The following is a 21,755-nucleotide window of genomic DNA, read 5'->3' as shown; positions in this document are numbered from 1 at the left end:
TATGAGCTAATTCCATTAATGGGAAATAAAGTTTAAGACTCGACCTGCATAGATGAGATCCACTATCGTAGACCCCCATTTACATTTCATAGAGTAGAATCCCAATTCATTTTTTACTCTCGTAGACCCCTGAGGGTCTATATAGACCACTTTGGGAATCACTGAACTAGACAGATAAAAGGTTTTCAGTAATTTAAATTTTTAAAATATTTTTTCTTAATTTTGTTTTTGCCTAACAATGTTCTAATTTTAAATTTCCCTAAAATCAGCGAACACAATTTAACGTCAGCTAATAACTCAGTGAACTATGCAGTAAACACTCAGTATAAAAGTAGTGAGGTAGTGGACCATGGGACTCAGTGGGACAATCTGACGTAAGCAGCTAGGTGGAGTGTGTGACTTCTCCATTGTTCACATTATACTCTTTTTTTTTCTTTTCGGACTTTGGCCATGACCTTCGTTACGTTTTGGCCGTACCCTCATAAAATTAGGTCATAGAAAGAAAACCGACGGGACATACTAAAAAAATATTTGGGCTTGTTTGCATTTAGTATTTATTTTGTGTAGGCTCTTCACTTCTCTTGCCTTCACTTTCACATGTCCCAAGGTCTGTTAATGCATCATAAGTGGTAGGGCCTGTAACTGTTTCCTTTCTGTTTTATGCCATCATGTTGGTCTACGTACAAATTTAAGACCGTATCATTAGAAACATGATCACAACGGCAATGGACCTCATTCACCAATCGTAAACAAACAACATTTAGCCACGTGGTTCTCTATCTCTTCTATACAAATTACGCAATCCATTAAGGCTGTCAGGCAATTTTTTTCATTGTTTTATCAATATGATCACGTGGCTAACTGTTGTTTGTTTACGATTGGTGAATGAGGTCCATTAGGTCCTACGATGACCTGCTAACGACTGTATAAAAACGCAAACTAAAACGTTATGGCCATACCACAAGGTCGCTCGGGCTCGCAAAGACCATCCTTCAGGGAACAGTCCCAGTAAAAGAAGAAGAGGCAGAGAAAACGATGGGAAGACAGCATAAAAGAATGGAAGGGGCCTGTCATTGAACGAGATTCTATCCTTGGCAAAAGACAGATCATTTGTGGTACCCCAAAGGGCTACAACCCAACACAACCACTAACAACACTAATGATAGTGATAAAAACCGCGATAACAAGAAAATATTTTAAAATCTTAAAAAAAAAAAATAACAAAGCCTTTATTAGGCATAGTTGTATCAATTGGTTTGGATCAGTCATGTAATTAAATAAGTAATAGATCTAGCATCTAGACTAACAATTAAAAAAAAAAGCATTTATTAAAAAAAAGGAGCTGGGGAAGAACCTGAATTTGAACTCAAGCCTCCTACAGCCGACATTGTAACCACTCTGCTATTGAAGCTCTTATGAACATAGAAGATTGTTTAGTTATGTATTGTTTCTATAGTCTCGTCGTATTTCATGTCTGTTCACTAAGATTTAGACGACGACCTATAAAGAGGACTTTTTCAGCTTATATCACTACTTCAGTCAAGTACAATTTCTTTCCCTTGTTCGAAATACCAAACAAAAGAAACAATTAATAATAGCTAATTAACTAATTGTTTTTTTTTGAGTCTTGTGTTGTCAGGAAAAAGAAATAATTGTGCAAATTTTTAGCTTGCTCCGAGAATGGGTGTCGGAGAAATAACTTGTACTAACTTTTTACCAGACAGACAGAGTGATTTGATATAAGCTTTGTACACAAAGTTATTAACAGACGTAATGTCGAGCCATCTAGCTACTACTAACGAAATGAACGGAGGTATGATTTTATGACCTTAAACAGCAAATGTGACCCAAATAAACAATCTTATTGTAATGATTTTCTCATAATGAAGCGAAATAAAAAGGCAGGTTACGCCATATTTAAATGAGAACATGTCAAACATAAAAAAAAGTGAGAAAAAAAATGACAAGAGATTGTTTAATTGACGTCAAGACGTGTACACAAAAAATGTCTCTTATGAATTTACCCTGCAAATTGATAGCCCCCGTATTCAGACCAAGGCTGCAAACTTTTATCCACATTAACGTAGGAGCGGGTCGCTTCACTGGTCATGGATGGCCAGTTTATACGGGTTTAAACCTGTTTCCGAATACGTCATTAGAACATCGAGTAACTGTGGATTGGGGGGGGGGGGGCAGTAGCACTCACAGCCCCATGAAAATTAAGGAGGAAGTATCTAGCCTTCACCATGGTCCTAAGTCTTGACCGTCCTTTCTCCGCCCTACCACCATGGCTAGTGAGTCTACTCCATTTGGAAAACAAACGCTAAGAATTTCTTAACGGGTGGCTGACTTGCAAAGTAATACTCAAAGTTTTTACCCCCTTCCAGCCTCCTATTGAAAAGAAAAAACGGGGGTAACGTAGGGGTGGGAGTCTGACGTCTTCGTGCGTCACTAAAATTTGTGTGTATGTGTAAAGGTCGTCAACTGGTAACAAAAAAAAAGTAAGACGCAACAAGCTTGTATAAGAAGAGGTAGGCCGCACCGTAGGCCTACTTAGATCAAATGGTCTCCCAACTTTCAACGATTTAAATTCACGAAGACATTTTCAGTAGACATTTATTAAAGTATTTGGCCTCAAGATGCAAAATTAGTGAATCGTTTTCTAAACAAACAGTCCAAATATATTGCCCGGATGATAAAAATCCTGTTTTCAAAGTAGCCTACGCTCCTTCGTATTGAATATATTTTGAATAGATGGCCACTAATTCAGCTTGATTTAAATGAACTCAGAGCTTAATATTAATCTCTTATTGCCTTGGTTTCGGCTTTCTCTCTGTTTCTTACATATCACCTTAGCCTATTGCAATATATATATATATATATATATATATATATATATATATATAGATAGATAGATATATAGATATATATATATCCTCCTTCGTGATCGAAGGTGAGCATATTTCTCATATCATATGGACTCGTAGATGACTGTAAAGTACAATCCTCACTTTAAAAAGCCGGCCGCATACGTGGCATGGGTAGATTTTATCAGTTGCAGTTAGACCTGCTTTTTCTCTCAGCTTTTGGTTGGTTCGGCGCTCTTTCCCCCTGACCACTCTTCTTGCTTCAAATCTCGAGACTCCGAGACTCACGGCTTCACGCCATGAGGAGCGATCAAGAGCTAGTGTTTCCCAGCCGTGAATGTCGATATCGCTCTTGAGAGTGTCTTTATAACGCATGTATTGACCTTCCTGGGAGCGCTTTCCTGTACACAACTCCCCGTACAGATGTCGTTTGGGAAGGCGATTGTCTGGCATGCGGACTACATTGCATTAGAAAAAGGGAATAACTCCACATATTCAGCCACATCTATCAATAAGTAGCATTTATTTCCATTTTTTTTTATACAAAACAAAATAATTAATTACCAATAATTAACTATTGTGCAAAGTTTCAACTTGATCCGAGGATGGGTGAGAGAGAAATAACGGGTAGAAAAGAAAAAAAATGTACCATAGTGAGTTGATATTCGAGTTGTACAAATTAGAGGATCGAACTCTTTACATAAGTGTTTTTAGCGCGATGCTCTACCAACTTCGATAACCAGCCATTATATGTGCACATTTTAGCATGAAATCAACGTCGACAAGACGTTGTGCACTTGAAAGCTTCCAACCACAGACCTATATATATTATATAATATATATGTAGATAATATATATATAGGTCTGTGTTTCCAACCAATTTCCATTAAGAAAAAGTGAGTTAATAGTAAGATTTGTAAACATAAAAGTAAACCAATAAAAACCCAACACCACCGAAAAAAAAAGATAACCGACGGTTGGGCTCATAACCTCCTGGCTGTGTCGTGTATTGGCCACCTGATCTTCTCGTGTTTAACCCCCGTTCGCCATATTCCTCTGCGGCCCTAAGCGATCCAGGATATCTTCATTCTATATATCTATTTAATCTTCAGATAGGCCTTATAACTTCATATAGGCTTTATAACTTCAGATAGGCCTTATAACAAGTCTTCAAATCGACTCCAGGCCCACATGTTCACTTTGTTAAAATTCTCTCGCCCTAAAATGTTGGTGCACCTTTGTTATCACAGTCCATGAGTCCGAGCTTCTGCCGGCCTAATCCAGCAGTGACCGGTTTCCGTGACGCTTTATACTTCGCTGTAAACCTTTGTCCCACGCATTTTCAATGTACCCTTGGTTCTCCTCCCCCCCCCCACCCCCCGGGCACGAACATATTGTAACCAGTCTCACTTCATCAGCAAATATTGGGACTATAATGGCGTACTGGCCCTAGAGGCTGTGGGTGTAGGCCAGTCATGTTTTCACACACAGACATACACACATATATTTTTCCCCGAATTCTCAAGGTTGATGTCTACCTCATCGTATGGTATAATCTGTCATTCCGAATTTGAACCCTGTTCGCTTCCGAACCCTGCTGTCCTGCATCAGGTTCGGACTAGGATTCTTCATCTCTGAAAGAGCTACTGAAACAGAAAATCGAAAATCAAAATACAGAAATGAGCATTCTGGGAAAATAAATGCGCGTGTACATATTTGGATCGCCGTATCAACTTTCCTCGGCCTTGATCATGATGCCTGGCCGTTCAGATGTAGAATACAAAAGAAACTGCCTAGCGTTGTGTAACAATGGACTTCCTAATTAGATTCTGTGGCGTCATCACAAGACACTCTCGCTCCCCCGCGAGACGTCTCGTGAAGGTCCATGGCTGTCCATATGGCTAAATGAGCTGAGCTTTTTTTTTGTTGGCGAAACAAAAGGTTTTTATGTCCTCGGCATTTGTTGTTGTTGTTTTTTCAAGGACGTATGGCGTGTTTTATGGTTGAGAGTCGCCGAATAGATTTGTCGTGAACGTAGCATGCACTTCGTCACTAGGGCGGCTCAAATCGTATCCAGCACAGGCTGAAATCACTACAATTCTTATGATTCATTCTTAATTATGATTAATTCTTAATATTAAATTAACTGTTGATTTAAATGTATAAACCTATGTCAACATCAAATCTTATTTTTTAATATTGCACATTAAATTTAATCAAGTCCACTAAATTTTAAGCTAAAATTGGTATGGATTAAGGCCTTAGCACAATGTAGACACAAAGATAAAGGCACATTCCTCATCCCATATGCTAGGACAAATTTGTACAAATACTCCTTCTTCCCTAGTGCTATTAGAGCATGGAATGGGTTGCCTGAGCTAGCCAGGAAAACCAGTGACTTGGCAGAATTTAAGTCATTGGTTAATATGCATGACTAAATGCATGACGCGTAGGACGTAATCATCTTCTTTTTTGAAGTAACGTCCTTTTTCTATTGCTGCAGAAGTCGCTCACTGTTTTTGCTTTCAACCATAGACATAAATAAATATAGACTGGCCGATTAAAGAGTTTTATGAAACGAAAATTTGTGACTTTCAATTTTGTGTACTTTATTATACAGCATTTATGAGCAGTATAAAAGTTAAGTATTCATATCTATTTCAGCCATAACCTATATAAGTATTACACTATTTTCACTAGTGTTTTGTTTAATCTCTAAGAATGAAGATCATGAAATTTTTCATAATTTGGAAATCCGAATACAATAGATATATATACATGTTTTCAAGTTACATGAAGTTACTTCCTTCGGCCAGTCTATATTTATTTATGTCTATGGTTTCAACTTGCTCTTTTGCTTTAGAAAATTATTTCCGATTCTCCGCTCCTCACTCATGTAGTCACTGCGTGGAATTACTTTTCTTTTTTTCCTCTAGAAATCCTTTTTTTTTTTGGCCGGAACCCAAGTTTTTACTAAAAGCCGTACAGCAAGACCCGAATCGCGTAGGAATAAAAACAAAAAGGTGGGGGTGGGGTCAAAGAGAGGGAGGGGCAGACTTTATTAATGTTTTCATAAAAAATTACTTGCTTAAAAATTTTCTTCATTTATTTTGTCAGTCCTTCAATGCATCTAATCAAAAAGTTAAACTTTACTTCTTCTCCGATACTGCGTAATTATCTAAACTGTCAAGTGGTGCCTATATATGTTACGCATTAATTCAGACGATATAATAGAGGCTATTTTATAATAGAAACCACATGATCTCGAAGGACGTCGTATAAAACCCTCGAGTTATCCTCCAAATTTTGCCATTTCCTCACCAGCGCTGATCGAGGACTTCAACTCGCAATTACACCGTGAACACGTGCCGTTGTGTTGTTGTTTTTTCGGTGATAGCGCTCATAGAGACACATACCGTAGTCTTCTGTTTTCTACTAGAATGGCCAGTAGAGGGAATAAATAGCTGTGCGGAAAGGACTTTTTCATGTGGTGGACATTAAGTTTTATAGTGTGCAATTAAAAAAAACAAAAACAAATATAGTAAAGTGTTATTTTTTCCTTTCAAATTTTCGTTTATTCGACAATTCTTCGGATTGAGAGCGCCACCTAACGACAGATTCACGATGGCGCCAAATAAAGTTACTCAAAAGGTAAGGACTTTTAAAAGTTTTATAAGTGTTTATTAGCATAACTAGATCTAGTTGATATTGGTATTTTTAAGTAGATAAAGGGTAACTGGTAATGAGACAGGGCTTCAAAACTTTATCAGTTTAACAGATCTAGAATCTATTCTAATCTTTACACAAGCGATGATAGAAAATAGTAAAAAAACTTTTTTCCCTACATTAGAATATCTCCAGTAGGCCTACAAGTGTTTATATATATATATATATATATATATATATATATATATATATATATATATATATATATATATATATATATATGTATACATAGAGAGAGATACTTAGATATAGATTTTATAGAGATATAGATATAGGCCTAGATATATAAATAGATAGAAATAGATATGCTTACTACATATCAGTATTAGTTTACTTAGATGTGTGCCAATAACACTGCGAAATATACATTTTGAACAACATATACTTTATATATATAGACATATTTAGTCCGTGTATAGTTTTTTTTTTATTATAAACTTTTTTTTCTTTATAAATGTACATTTTATTTAACGCTTATTCCTTACCCGTCTATATTATAATGTGTGCCTAAGAAAACTGTCAAACGTATAATTAGGCCTACAAGGAACAAGCCATTTTGAAATAGCATTTGTTGGATTGTATCACTTCTATAGTAGGTTATCTATGTTTTACTATATCGAGACTGCTTTTAGCTGCTCATTTAATGTAATCACATCTTCGGACTCGAAGTCAAACCTTGATAATGTCATAACATCTTCGGACTCGAAGACAAGCCTTGTTAATGTCATAACATCTTCGGACTCGAAGACAAGCCTAGTTAATGTCATCACTTCGTATCGTAAACAGAAATGTATCAAAAACCCTGACTCTTGACTTCAATAAAATTATCGTCAAGTTTGAACTATATACATAATTGACTTGAGGCCCTAAGCTATTTGCGATATGAGGCCCTTTGTAATCAACATAAGGCAATTTATTCCTCTTTTTAAAAAAAAATAAAATAAAAAAAATTAAGGGGGCCCTCAGTCGAGAGGGTACACTAAGCTATCACTTGTATTGTCTATAGATGGTAAATCGAGCACTGACTACAGTTTTTTTTTAATGAGGAGTTACGAGCCTTATTATTACAGTATTTTTTAATGGATGGGATTTATCGATCATCTATTAATACCACCATTTGCTAGGACTAATGGTCATAGAGAAAAAATATGTAAAAATGTAGGTATGCTATTATACTTAATTTAGTAAAACCTAGATCCTTCCGCGCCGTTCAGCACATTTGGCGGCAAGCTATTTCCTCAGACATAAATCTCTAGCCTTGTATCCGTTTTATCTAAAGAATAAACACAAGTTTGCTAGAGTCGATTTTACTAAAAAAAAAGTTTCGTATTACCACGAACTTCTTCCCAAGTGCTATTAGAGCATTGAATGGGTCGCTTGAGTCAGCCAGGAAAACCAATGACGGCAGAATTTACGTCATTGATTAACATGCATGACTAGATTGACATAGGAACACGCGTAATCATCTTTTTTGATGTAACGTCTGTATTTCATAAGATAACTGCCTTTTTTAAAAATTTTATGATGGATGATTTATTGATATTTTAAGTCAGTGAGTATACTAACCAAAAGTAGGGAAGCACTTAAAGAATATGCGGTATTTTTAAAAAGTGGGACAGTACCCAGACCTTGAACCAGCCAAAATTGAAATGTAAAAATAAAAAAAAAAATGAACCGAGCCGATCAAAAGTTTTTGTAAATTTGAGCCAACACCCACAAAACGTTAAAACGGAACCACTCACCCACACAACCACCCACACGACCAATATGAAAGAGAAAAAAAAAACAATTTAAATTTAATAAAAACAAATGACGTAAACAATGTACACTATAGCCTGAACATTTCAAATATATTAGCTTAAATGTCGGTACTAGCGAAACTTGTCCTTGTGGACCATCCCCAGAGAATGCTGACCATGTCCTTCAAAGCTGCATTCTCTATCAAGAGGCCTGATTAAGACTCTGCTCACCCCTCCCCCCGGAAAAAAAAAACAACTACTGGAAAACTTTAGTTTGATCGTTTTCACTTTTCAAATTATAAAATGAAGTTAAAATTTAGCTAGAGAGTTATAAAATATTTATCTTCAACAGACAAAATGTCTTCGGGTATTTCCGCATGTTTATTAATGTTCAGGAATATTTTGCGCAGTCTTCTAAGTCTATACCTAAAGGGCCTATCATTAGAAATTTATAAGTCTAGTAGACTACATTTGTACATTCGCTTAACCAGGGGGAATGGAGCGGGGTAAAAAAAATTATAATATTCATTAGTTATTAAGACAAAGATAACCTGCACCCATTAAACCACTGTTACATCAGATCTGAACGAAGTGGTCGTCTCCTTTCCATGAGGACTAAAACAGAAAGGTTTAAAAACTCCTTCGTCCCACTTTCGGTCTGAGTGTTACAAAATCAGCTGTTGTCATCGAGAAGTACATAGAAGTCTAATTCATAAAGCGCTGGTTGTCAGTGTGAATGTGTTTCGTGTGTGAATGTTGTCCGTACTTGCATCTACATTGTTATTGTACAGTAGTTACGTTGAGGTTGTCGATTGTAGTCAAACTGAATTTCCATTTGATTGGATCAAAAAAAATTATCTTATCTTATCTAAAATAAACGCTTTTTAGTTGTATAAAGGAGGTGTCTTTTTTAAAAAGTAGGGGAAGGTGGGGTGAAATGTCACAAGGGTAAGTTGTCACAAACACTATATCGATATAATGTGATGCGCTATCAAAAATGTGAAACTACAGCTGAGATGTTTACGGAAACATTTACAAATAGTTATAAAATGAAGTCGATACCTTTTCGCATTTTAAAATTATCACGATTCATTGTTTTTGACTGTTCGGAAAGTGGAATTTTATTTTTGTGTAATTTTGTTGAAAAACACTTATAATTTTGAGATGATTGTCTAACATTACACTGTTTCATATCTCTGTGTATTAGTTACACATTGAAATTAGTTTTTTTCAAAAAGCTCGACCCAATAAAATGTTATTAAAATAAATGTTCTGAAAATTGTTGTGGGGCAAGTTGTCACACAGGTTGGGGTAATTTGTCACAGTTGTGACAACTTGCCCCAATGAAGATTAAGCATTTTGAAGACAAATTTTAATATTAATATTTGTTTATTAATAATTATTTGTTTTATTGATTCCATTTTTATGGTGATACCTAAATAGATACCTAAATAGTATTAAGCGACTTTCTCTTTAAATAATGCTGTTTACAAAGGTTATGCCAACATCAACATACAGAAAAGATGTCTTCCGGGCAACATTTATTTTAGGAAAGAAGTTACCTAGTCCTACAATTTAGATAGGTTGGAAGTGGGTGCATTGCTGGGAGATGTGAACAGATATTTTACAAATATTTTATAGAAAAAAATAAACATTATTTTGAAGAAAAACCTACAGCTTTTCTTGTTAGGTCCAAAACTTTTCAGAACCTTCACATATATATCATTCTTTCACGACGGCCAGTCAAGGAAACTACTACAAGAACAAAGTCTTGACTTAATATGCTATTTCTTTTAGACATAGCAAGATATGGTGATTTTTTAAATGTGTGACATTTTACCCCATGCCTGTGTCAACTTACCCCGGTGTGGGGCAAATTGTCACAACCTCAACCCAGCCACTTTTTTGTTGTATAACTTTGATAAATAAAGAGATAAAGTTTATTTCATTTACTCTAATTGTTGTCTGAATGTTTAAGTTACAGCATGTTAAGTTTGGTGAGAATCAATGAATTCTAAATATGTTTAAAACATCAAAATCTGAAAACTGTGACAACTAGCCCCACCTTCCCCTATATATATATATATATATCTATTCTCTTCTTCCCTCAAGGGTTACCCGACAAGCCCAGAGGAGGACAAACTCTTTCAAAGGCACAACTTAATCTTTAAAAAACAATGCTTAAAATGTATTTGATGAAATATGTCAGTAAATAAAAGCTGCAAAACCATTTTATACAATATTTCTCAAAGCGACTTTCCAAAGTAGTTCATCATTCGCACAAACATAGATTATTAGCCAACGTATGGAACTCATTGAGCCATTTTCTTAGGATTGTTGGCCTCCTATTTTGTGAGCCACTTGTCCATTTAGTTTGATCAGCGGAGACGCACTTTCGGTGATAGCATTCTACCCGCGAATGCAAAAAAGAAACAAAAATAAATCTTCTTTAGAGTTTGATAAAAACGCGAGTTTGTGTGTTAAAACAAGATATGCATCGAAGTAAACGAGTAAAAGCCGGACATTTTCACGTCCAATGCCTGTCGGACGGGAGGACACGACCCCAATTAGGGAAAGTTCTACTTTTAACGGACGTCCAATAACCAGACGTCTAATTTTCGAGTAACACAAACTGCCTTTTAAAAAACGTTTATAGGCCTATTACATCTAATTTAATGTGCATACCTAATTTTAATATAAAACGCTACTTTTAGTAAATAGCTGTTGCACCGATTTCAAGCCCTATGTAGTTAAAAGAAGTCCTTGCAATCACAACGAATTATCCAATGAGGATAAACAAAGACGACTTGGTTCTAGTCTTTATTTAAAATTTTCGTTTGTTGTTTTTAGTTTTGGAGAACTAAACATTACAGATAGAACACAAAAGCGGTTTACTACTTAGGTCCTCCCGCGCGATGAGTGCATTGGGCAGCAAGCTCCTATAGGGGTAACTAAAAAAAAGTATTTTTATTACAAAGATTATATCAACTCACTCTGTCTGGCCAAAAAGTTTTTACACGTTATTTCTCCCACATCCAATCTCGGATTAAGCTGAAATTTTGTACAATTATTTCTTTTACCTGACAGCACTATAATCAATAAAAAGGTTACACAAATAGTTAATTAATTATTTGTAATTCATTATTTTGTTTGGCATCTTGAACAGGGAAACAACTCGTATTTGACAGATGTGTTGGTCTTAGTTGAGGAATCTTGAGCCCTGAGTGAATAATTTGTTTAATGCATTAAAAAACGATCGTGTAAACATTTACGAATATACCCCCTTCTTCCCTCTCCCTTTCACATCTGGTCCAGACAAGTGATAGGATCCTAGCGCATTGAGACAAATGATAGGATCCTAGCGCATTGAGACAAGTGATAGGATCCTAGCGCATTGAGACAAGTGATAGGATCCTAGCGCATTGAGACAAGTGATAGGATCCTAGCGCATTGAGACAAATGATAGGATCCTAGCGCATTGAGACAAGTGATAGGATCCTAGCGCATTGAGACAAGTGATAGGATCCTAGCGCATTGAGACAAGTGATAGGATCCTAGCGCATTGAGACAAGTGATAGGATCCTAGCGCATTGAGAACAAGTGATAGGATCCTAGCGCATTGAGAACAAGTGATAGGATCCTAGCGCATTGAGAACAAGTGATAGGATCCTAGCGCATTGAGACAAGTGATAGGATCCTAGCGCATTGAGACAAGTGATAGGATCCTAGCGCATTGAGACAAGTGATAGGATCCTAGCGCATTGAGAAGAGTGATAGGATCCTAGCGCATTGAAAAAGCTAAACGTTAAACAAAAAACAATGGATAAAAATGTTTGTTTGTTGTAAAATGTTTTACATGTTTCGGATGTTCCTTCAGAGTTGAAGATAATTACTTCCTAGTCCAAACCTCCCGTAGGACGACGGGGGATGGGAGCGGGCAGGGACTATCGATAAGTCCGAACGACAGTCCAGCGCGCAAACCGCACGACCAGGCAGACCAGGTTTCTATCGCACAGATTTATGTCTAGGTCAATCATACATATAACTACATGACTGATCCAAACTAATTGATACAATTACATTTACTATAAGCTTTTTTTTTTTAAAAAGTATTCCAGTCTAAATCAACATATTTTGTTCTTTTAAAAGGAAAGCCAATGGGCTGAAGACTACAAATATACAGCTACACCAAAGGAAGATGACCAGAAGAAGAGTAAGAAGAAGAAAAAAGAGGAGAAAATGGAAGAGCTCAAAAAGGAGTTGGAGATGGACGAGCACTTAGTCCCCATGGAAGAATTGTACAGAAGATTTGGCACAGATCCTGACAATGTGACTGTTTTTTTTTTTAAATATTTCTTTAAACTTTATATTAAAATGTTCTGAGAATTCATTTAAGCTCCTTTTCACCCTTTTAATGTTTAGTATTTTTTTCGTTTAATACCATTATTACATGTTAGTCTATAATGTAACCATAGCTTCTGTTTTTCAAAATTTAATTTTAGGGTCTCTCAGTAGCCAGAGCAAAAGAAATCCTGGATCGAGATGGCCCTAACCAACTGACACCACCAGAGACGACTCCAGAGTGGGTGAAGTTCTGCAAAGTCTTATTCACAGGATTTTCACTTCTGCTCTGGATCGGTGCTATATTGTGTTACATTGCATACTCCATTCAATCCGCACAGTCAGAGGATGCCCCTGGAGATAATGTAAATATCTGAACAAAATTTTTACTTTTTTTAACTTAGTTTTTACAAATTTTATTTTATCAACTCACTCTCTGCCTAAGTAGAATCTTGTGCATGTTCCCGCTTCACAATCTTGGTTCAAAATTAAAATATGCACCAATCATTCAGTTTCGATGACAACACATAAATCAATAAACAATGAATACATTATTCATATTAATTTTAATTTATATAGAAAAATAGGTTATTCGCCTAAAATTTTAATCTAATAGACAATAAAATCTACTTTTATAAGCACTTGAACAGCTCAATGGCTAACAAGTAGGCCATCCATTGGATGGAGCCAGGAGTTCGAATTCAGACTCAAAAATTTTTTGTTTATTAAAAAAGCTTTTGAAAATGCAGTACAAAAACCTTCTCCCAGATTACTCCCCCCCCCCCCAAACTGGTCCCCAAAAGTGATTGGACCATAACGCAGGAATGTTGTGCAACACAAAAACAATTAATAGAAATATTTCTAATTACTCACTTATTAGAGAGTCTAGATCTATACACATTTTTTTACATGATTGATTCAAAATAATTTTTAATTGACTTGTTTATCTCATTGCTTTTTGAATAAGCATAGTTATACTGTCCTGATTATGTTGTGCAATCTTCTCTTTTTATATTGATAGTTTTTTTTTAGCTATTTTTCTACTACATAATCCTATTGATTCCTTTTTTTATAGCTTACTTAATACTTTTGCTCATTTCTAGTATTTTTTTTATTTTTTTTTGTAGTTGTACCTAGGCATTGTGCTGACTGGTGTAGTAATTGTTACAGCCTGTTTCTCCTACTATCAGGAAGCCAAGAGCTCACGTATTATGGATTCTTTTAAAAACATGGTTCCTCAGGTATTCTTTGATTCCTGTATTAGAATTTTAAAAAATATATTTACAGTATTATGTGAATAGGAGGCGTGGTAGCAGGGTGCTAAAGCCTGGGTTCGAATCCTGGTGTAGACTGGAATTTTAAATTTAGGGCATCTCCACCCAGTTCTAATGGGTACATGACATTAGTTGGAGAAAAGTAGAAGTGGTTGGTCATTGTGCTGGCCACATAACACACTCATTAACCACGGGCCACTGAAACAGATGATGTTTTCATCATTTGCCCCTTATATCACAAAGTCTGAAGGGGAACTTCACTTTTTTAAAATGTGAATAGAACTGCCTTTTAGAAAGTTTGCTTCATTAATTTTATTTCGGCCTACACATTAAGTTTTGTTTTCGATTCCCTCTTCAATACAGCTCAAATGTTTTTTTCTATTACTTTTCAAAACTCAGTTATAGAAGGAAAAAAGTAAATAAAAAAAATATTTTTGAAAGCAATAAAAAAATAATCTCAAAGAAGTTCAACTTTCACATCCATACTTAAAACATCTGGTCCAATTATGGCAGGACATTTTGTCATTCTCTTTTTTTTTTTTTTTAACTATTACTTTCAAGCATTATGTTTATAAAAACCTTGTGCGGAGCTTTATAGTTTGGAATATTTTCCAAACTTTCTGGTTAAAAGCTGAATTTAAAAATCGTAAAAAAATGAAATTTACTTACACATTGTTCTATTTTGTTTGGGTTTCAGTATGCCTTAGTTATTCGAGGTGGACAGAAATTAAGTATTCATGCTGAAGAAGTGGTCGTTGGTGACATAGTTGAAGTCAAGTTTGGAGATCGAGTTCCTGCTGATATCAGAGTCATCTCAGCCCATGGTTTTAAGGTAACATGATAGTTTACACAGGTTACGGTTATGTTTAGAAGGGTTTGAAAAAATGGACAAAGTGGTAAATCAATGTCTGTTTCCATGTTTTCATTACCTATGCATTAACATGATTTTATTACAGGTTGATAACTCATCCCTCACTGGAGAATCAGAGCCTCAGTCAAGAAGTGCAGAATTTACTCATGAAAATCCGCTTGAAACTAGGAATATAGCTTTCTTTTCCACCAATGCTGTTGAAGGTATGTAACTTCTTGTAACTGTCTGTTGACAATATCATAGACTTAACAAAACTGAAATATCCGCCAATCTAAAACTGCATGTGAAATATGCATTTATCAGCCTCCATTGTTGATGATTAGATACCTTAGAATAAAGGAACTCCCTCCCCCCTTTCCCACAGTTGGTTATCTCACAATGATAATTTTTTTTTATACATAAAAATTATGCATTCAGATTTAACAATGCTGGTTTTAAATATTTACTTCACTTTGAAGGCACATTTTCATTAACATTTTGAAAAATTATTATATATTGTTTGGCTATACTAAAAATAAAGACATTCGAAATAATGCTTTATTTAGGAACTTGCCGTGGCATTGTGGTCAAGACTGGTGATAACTCTGTGATGGGACGTATTGCCAACCTTGCTTCAGGCCTGGAAGTTGGAGAGACTCCTATCGCTAAAGAGATCGGCCATTTCATTCACATCATTACTGCAGTATCTGTGTTTTTTGGTGTGACCTTCTTCATCGTGGCTTTCATCCTTGGATATGTCTGGCTGGACGCTGTCATTTTCTTGATTGGTATCATAGTAGCCAACGTACCTGAAGGTCTTCTAGCTACTGTCACTGTAAGTAACATTTAACCCTTAAAACGTGTGTGGCAGTTTAGCCTCTAAACATCAGAATTCTAATTCCATTTTGTATGCACTCATTCTAAAACAGCTCAGCACTTAAAGGGTTAATTTGCTTTCTTGAAAAATTTCATGAACGCAAACAATATTGTGCATTTTTAACCTCCATGATTAAAACTTTACACCATTTATTTAATAAAGATTTTTTTTTAAAAGGTGTGCTTAACACTGACTGCCAAGCGTATGGCCAAGAAAAATTGTTTGGTCAAGAATCTGGAGGCTGTGGAAACACTGGGATCCACTTCGACCATTTGCTCTGATAAGACTGGAACTCTGACTCAGAACAGAATGACAGTAGCTCACATGTGGTTTGATGGACGCATATTTGAAGCTGATACTAGCGATGATCAATCCAGTAAGATTTTAAAAGTTGATTTTTGTCTTCCTTTAAATAATTTTTAATTTGTTCGAAATTTTTAATCATAAATTCTCAATTTTCATTTTGAACGGTAAAAATATTCAAAATCTCTAATTCCTTTGCCTAGATGCATACTATTCACGAAACAACCCAACCTGGATGAGCCTGGCTCGTATTGGTATGCTTTGCAACCGTGCTGAGTTTAAAGTGGGACAAGAAAAAGTCCCCGTACTTAAGAGGTTAGAATGGATGAATTGAACTTTGTACCATATTTAGTATTGTTTCTTGTACTATATTATTTTCTATTGCATAGCCACAGGAAATACTGCATTCCTCAGTAATCTTCGGACTCAAAGACAAGCCTTATTGTTATTATTATTGAATAATAATCTTATTTTTTTGTTGTTGTTATAGGGAGTGTAATGGTGATGCTTCAGAATCTGCTTTGTTGAAATGTGCTGAGCTGTCAATTGGAAATGTTACAGAGTTCAGAAGACGCAATAAGAAAATGTGTGAAATTCCCTTTAACTCGACTAATAAATATCAAGTAATTACTATTTTTTTTCCTGACTGGGCTTGAAATTAAAAGATCTTTTTTTGTTTATAGATATAGCCTAATAAAAAATTGAGGCTTAACATTTCTTTACATGTCCTTAGGTATCTATTCATGAAACTGAAGATCCCAATGACCCAAGCTTCTTGCTGGTAATGAAGGGTGCACCTGAGAGAATTATGGACCGTTGCTCCACAATACTCATGCATGGCAAGACACAACCCCTAGATGACAACATCCGTGATGCTTTCAATGCTGCCTATCTTGAACTAGGTGGTCTTGGAGAGAGAGTATTAGGTATGTTCTACCACAGTCACTATTTAATACAAGTGAATAAATAGATGTTTCTTTGGGTCTTGTGCTTTTAATTTCAGTATGTTGGAAAAAATGTGTTTTTAGAAATATTTATTTTTTGTTTTTGGAAATTGATTGACATTTAACATAGAAGCATGTTGGTTATATTTCCGAACCTTAGGTGCTGCCTTTTTTGTGTTTTCAAAATATGGTACATCAAGTTATCAAACAAGAGGAAAAATAACTATGAATTTATTCCCAAGGGCAAAATGTTTAACACCATTCATTTCTAAAAAAACATTTTTCAAAGCTATAAAAGCGTAAGATTAACATATCTTTAATGAAAATTTTTGTTTAAATTAATCACTAGCATTGTGTAATGGCGGTTAAGCATTTGGCGTCCAAACTGAGGGTATCAGGTTTGAATCCTGGTGAAGGTGGGTGTTTAAATTTTGGGATTCTTTTTAAGCTCCGAGTCCACCCAACTCTAATGGGTATTTCACATTAGTTGACCTTTACAATACTGGTATCTGCCTCAAGATTGCAAAGTCTGAATTTGGTATATGCTTTAAAACAAATGTCTCAGTGCAAATATTTAATTTAAAAAGTTAGTTTTAAATTATCATCTAAATTTTAAAAATGCTTTCAATACACAGGCTTCTGTGACTATATTCTGCCATCATCTGAATTTCCACCCAACTATGAGTTTGATTCTGATGGACCAAACTTTCCTATTACTGGACTTCGTTTTGTTGGTTTGATGTCCTTGATTGATCCTCCACGAGCTACTGTACCTGATGCTGTATGCAAATGCAGAAGTGCTGGTATCAAAGTCATCATGGTTACTGGTGATCACCCCATTACTGCCAAGGCCATTGCAAAAGGTGTTGGAATTATTTCTGAAGGCAGCAAGACTGTGGAAGATATTGCTGCTGAGAGAGGATGCCCAGTAGAAGAGGTGGACCCAAGAGAAGCTAAAGCTGCTGTTATCCATGGTGGTGACCTCAGGGACATGACCCCTGCTCAGATTGATGAAATTCTAATTAACCACAGTGAAATTGTATTTGCTCGTACATCACCCCAGCAGAAGTTGATCATTGTAGAAGGTTGCCAGAGACAGGGACAGATTGTGGCCGTAACTGGTGATGGTGTCAATGACTCTCCTGCACTCAAGAAAGCTGATATTGGTGTTGCTATGGGCATTGCTGGAAGTGATGTCAGTAAGCAGGCCGCTGACATGATCCTCTTGGATGATAACTTTGCATCCATTGTCACTGGTGTTGAGGAAGGACGTCTCATCTTTGACAACTTAAAGAAGTCCATCGCTTACACTCTGACTTCCAAAATCCCTGAGATGTCTCCTTTCGTAATGTTTATTCTTGCTGACATTCCCCTTCCTCTTGGCACCATCACCATTTTGTGTATTGATCTTGGCACAGACATGGTGCCTGCCATCTCACTGGCTTATGAACATGCAGAGCTGGACATCATGAAAAGATCACCTAGAAATCCTGCTACAGACAAGCTTGTCAATCAAAGGTAATTTCAATAGTGCTTGATAAAAAAAAAATTTAATTTAAAGGCTCAATGGATCATTTTGGCATTTGTTTGCTTGAGGTAATTTCGTTTAGCTCAAGAACTTGGTATAAAAAAAATTAACTAAAATCGAAACCAAAGTTGAGGCTAAAATACCATTTTAGTTAATACATTTAGAAATACTATATATGTCATGATATTTGTTTCAGATTAATCAGTATGGCCTATGGTCAAATTGGTATGATTCAGGCATGTGGTGGTTTCTTCACATACTTTGTTATTATGAGTGAGAATGGTTTCTGGATGAGTGATCTCACTGGTATTCGTGAAGAATGGGATTCCATGGGCATCAATGACGTGGAGGATTCCTATGGTCAAGAATGGGTAATTTTTTTTTTTACTGTAATCAAGTTATCAAAAAATGATTTTCAAAGTAAAAAAACATTAAAAATACTTTTAACAGAACATTAAATGTGTATGAAGTATTGTTGTTCACAACAAGATATAACTTGTACTGGAATACATATAACAATAGTCTGTGATAGATATTAACTTCATGACCCCAGCAAAAATTACTATAATCTACTTTTACATTTTTTTTCTTTCTTTTTTTTCCCCCATCATTCTATCTTTCTCACTCCCTCTTTTTTTATCCTCCTCTTTCTTTTATTGCCTCTAATACACAAATGAGTTTCTTATAAACATGTTTTGTTTTTTTTCAGACCTACACTCAGCGTAAGAAACTTGAATATACATGCCACTCTGCATTCTTCGTGTCCATTGTGATAGTGCAGTGGACTGATCTCATCATTTGTAAGACAAGACGTTTGTCACTGTTTCAGCAGGGAATGAAGTAAGTCTTGCTGCTTAAGTTTCTTTAGTGTTTAAATGGGCTGATGGCCAATTTTTTTTTAATGCAAATGACATCCAAAGGTGTTTTGAAATCTGTTAGAATTACAATTACAAGTCCTAGAAAAACATATTTACATAACTTATTAGCATAAAATAAGGCATAGTAACAAAAAAGAAAAATAATTTAAAATCTTTAAGTATCAAGTTTAACATAAAAAGCATTCCAAACTCTCCTTTTTAAAGGAATGTAAGTAGGTTAATTCATAGACATGACATTAACATTTGAGTTAATGTATATAGCAATGGTTTAACTTTTTTCCTTTTGTTCTAGAAACCATTATTTAAATTTTGGTTTGTTCTTTGAGACTGCCCTAGCTGCTTTCTTGTGCTATTGTCCTGGAATGGACACAGGCCTTCGTATGCAACCACTTAGGTAAGATTTTTGTGCTACCTCTTAGACAAAGGAATTGGGATTTAAGTGTTTTATTTTTCCACTTTGTAAACCTTAAAAAAAAATATTTTTACTTTTTATTATAATTTACAATAATGTACTAATCAGGAATGTATCATTATTTGAAAGTATTTGTTTTGTTTTGTTTAGATTCACTTGGTGGATAGCTCCTATGCCTTACAGCTTAATCATCCTCATTTATGATGAAGTGCGCAAACTTATACTTCGGCGTAACCCTGGAGGCTTTGTGGAGAGAGAGACATACTACTAGAGAGGTGCATTAAGTAAATTTTTTTGCCATTGATTTTTATTGTGCCACAAAAAAGTCATGAAAACAAGTTTTAAGTAGATAGCACCTGCAATGTAGGTCATACACATTTTTTTTTTAATTTTAATATATATAAATATATAATACTTCACTATGGATAATGTGCATTTATTTGGTTTCTGATACACATAGTGTGAATAGAGCCTAAAAGTGAATGTAATGTTTTTTATAAATCACATTTAGAATGTAAAATTCATGCTTCATCTTTGTTTGGTAGAATAATTTTATGTATCTGGAGTATAAATAGCCAATGAAAAGTTTTTGTTGTATATAATTTTTGAAGACATTTTTAATATTTTGATTTCTGTATATTTGTGTAATTCTAATGAAAGTCATTTGATTAAATTCAAGATGTGTGAATGCTCACTTTTGAGTTGCTTTAAGTTTTTCATGATCTAATATGCTGTAACTAATTATTTGACTAGTTTGGTAGATCCCAGCTCTCTATATTTAACAATCTAAATATTAGTCAGGTGCCCCATCACCAATATGATTTTTGTATTTATTTATATGGCTTATGAGGCATTAAGAAATGAATAAATTATTTTTTAAAGGGGTAAATGAGATTTTTTTTCTTTATATGCAAGAAATAACTTGTATAAATGCCCATTGTGTTGCATAGAAACTGTCTCCTAATTGTAGGCCTATAGCCTAACAATAAAGTTCTGTCAATATTTTGTTTATGGTATTTCAACTGTTGTAGAAAAAAAAATCTCATTAAACTGAAAATACATTATATATTTTTTAGGGATACAGCTTTTTTTTTTTAGTTGTTAGTTTAGTTAGTCCCCCAAAAATTTGTCTAAATTTGTATGTAATTTATGTAATTCCATACTTGTGTTCCCCATAATACTGTTACTCAGGTCTTATAGTCCCATTTGAGTGTTATTATGGTGCATCAATTTAGCCAGGTATTTCTCATTGCTGTCTTCAAAAAGTACATACCTTAATATATAAAGATGCTTGAAATAAAACTTGTATTTTTTTCCACTACTTCTCTACAGAAGTGGTTTATTTCAAGCTGATGTAAAGATTTATTTGTAAATATTTAAATGCAATTATTTTCATCACATTTTTATTTTGGAAATTTTTTTTTTTCGTCCTTTAAACATAAAGGTATCAGGAATATTTTTCCATGGCCCTTTGTTCTAGTTGTAAATTAACTTTGCATAACTTGATAATAAATCATTCATTTTAATCAAGAATCTTTACTCTGGATTTTCTATATGTAGATAAGCCTAATTATTCATTATTAGTTTCATACATCACTGCATAAAATACACATGAAATGCTCTTGATTTTAGTCTGGTCAATTAACCAGACAAAGGAGTGTGCTTCTACACTCAGCCAAAGCCTCATACTCAAGATTCCATCACCTTGTGAAATGGACAAAATTTTCTGACAATTTCCTGTTCCATGTTAACTTTGTTTTAAATGGCACTTTTCAATTCTATAACTAGACCTTTCTTAGTTTAACAAACTCCACATATTCAGATAATTAATGTATAAGAATGCACTAGAAAAAAACCCACTTCATTTCAACCAGCTTAATTTATCATTTATTTAGGTCAAATGTAGTTCTAAAAAGCTAACAATTGAAGGAAAACACCCCAACTTTGGACTTAACCTTCCAGTACAGCTCAAACTCTTGGGTATGAAGCTTTGCTTCACTAAATTTTAAAATCAAG

At 34.9% G+C, this 21,755-nt stretch overlaps 1 protein-coding gene across 1 annotated transcript; it reads left to right on the top strand.

Moving 5' to 3' along the window:
• Positions 1–6,126: 6,126 nt before the first annotated feature.
• On the top strand, positions 6,127–21,213 carry LOC106058322 (sodium/potassium-transporting ATPase subunit alpha-like). Its single transcript, XM_056010875.1, has 16 exons — positions 6,127–6,518; positions 12,482–12,661; positions 12,835–13,038; positions 13,801–13,914; positions 14,645–14,779; positions 14,904–15,021; positions 15,364–15,632; positions 15,852–16,050; positions 16,181–16,292; positions 16,468–16,600; positions 16,711–16,903; positions 17,557–18,439; positions 18,646–18,820; positions 19,159–19,289; positions 19,620–19,721; positions 19,890–21,213. Exons 1-16 carry the CDS (start codon positions 6,492–6,494, stop codon positions 20,008–20,010), a joined length of 3,096 nt encoding a protein of 1,031 aa, XP_055866850.1. The 5' UTR covers positions 6,127–6,491; the 3' UTR covers positions 20,011–21,213.
• The last annotated feature ends 542 nt before the right edge of the window (positions 21,214–21,755 follow it).

This window comes from Biomphalaria glabrata, chromosome 14 (assembly GCF_947242115.1).
Source record: "Biomphalaria glabrata chromosome 14, xgBioGlab47.1, whole genome shotgun sequence".
NCBI classification, from domain to species: Eukaryota; Metazoa; Mollusca; class Gastropoda; family Planorbidae; genus Biomphalaria; species Biomphalaria glabrata.
This window is presented reverse-complemented; position numbering and strand designations above follow the sequence as displayed.

Bases quoted from the DNA above. Each gene is read 5' to 3' on its own strand.
- LOC106058322 (XM_056010875.1), top strand. From the start codon at position 6,492: ATGGCGCCAAATAAAGTTACTCAAAAG. The intron at 15,633-15,851 runs GTAAGTAACATT...TTTTTTTAAAAG, and splicing joins GTCTTCTAGCTACTGTCACT to GTGTGCTTAACACTGACTGC. The intron at 19,722-19,889 runs GTAAGATTTTTG...TGTTTTGTTTAG, and splicing joins CTTCGTATGCAACCACTTAG to ATTCACTTGGTGGATAGCTC.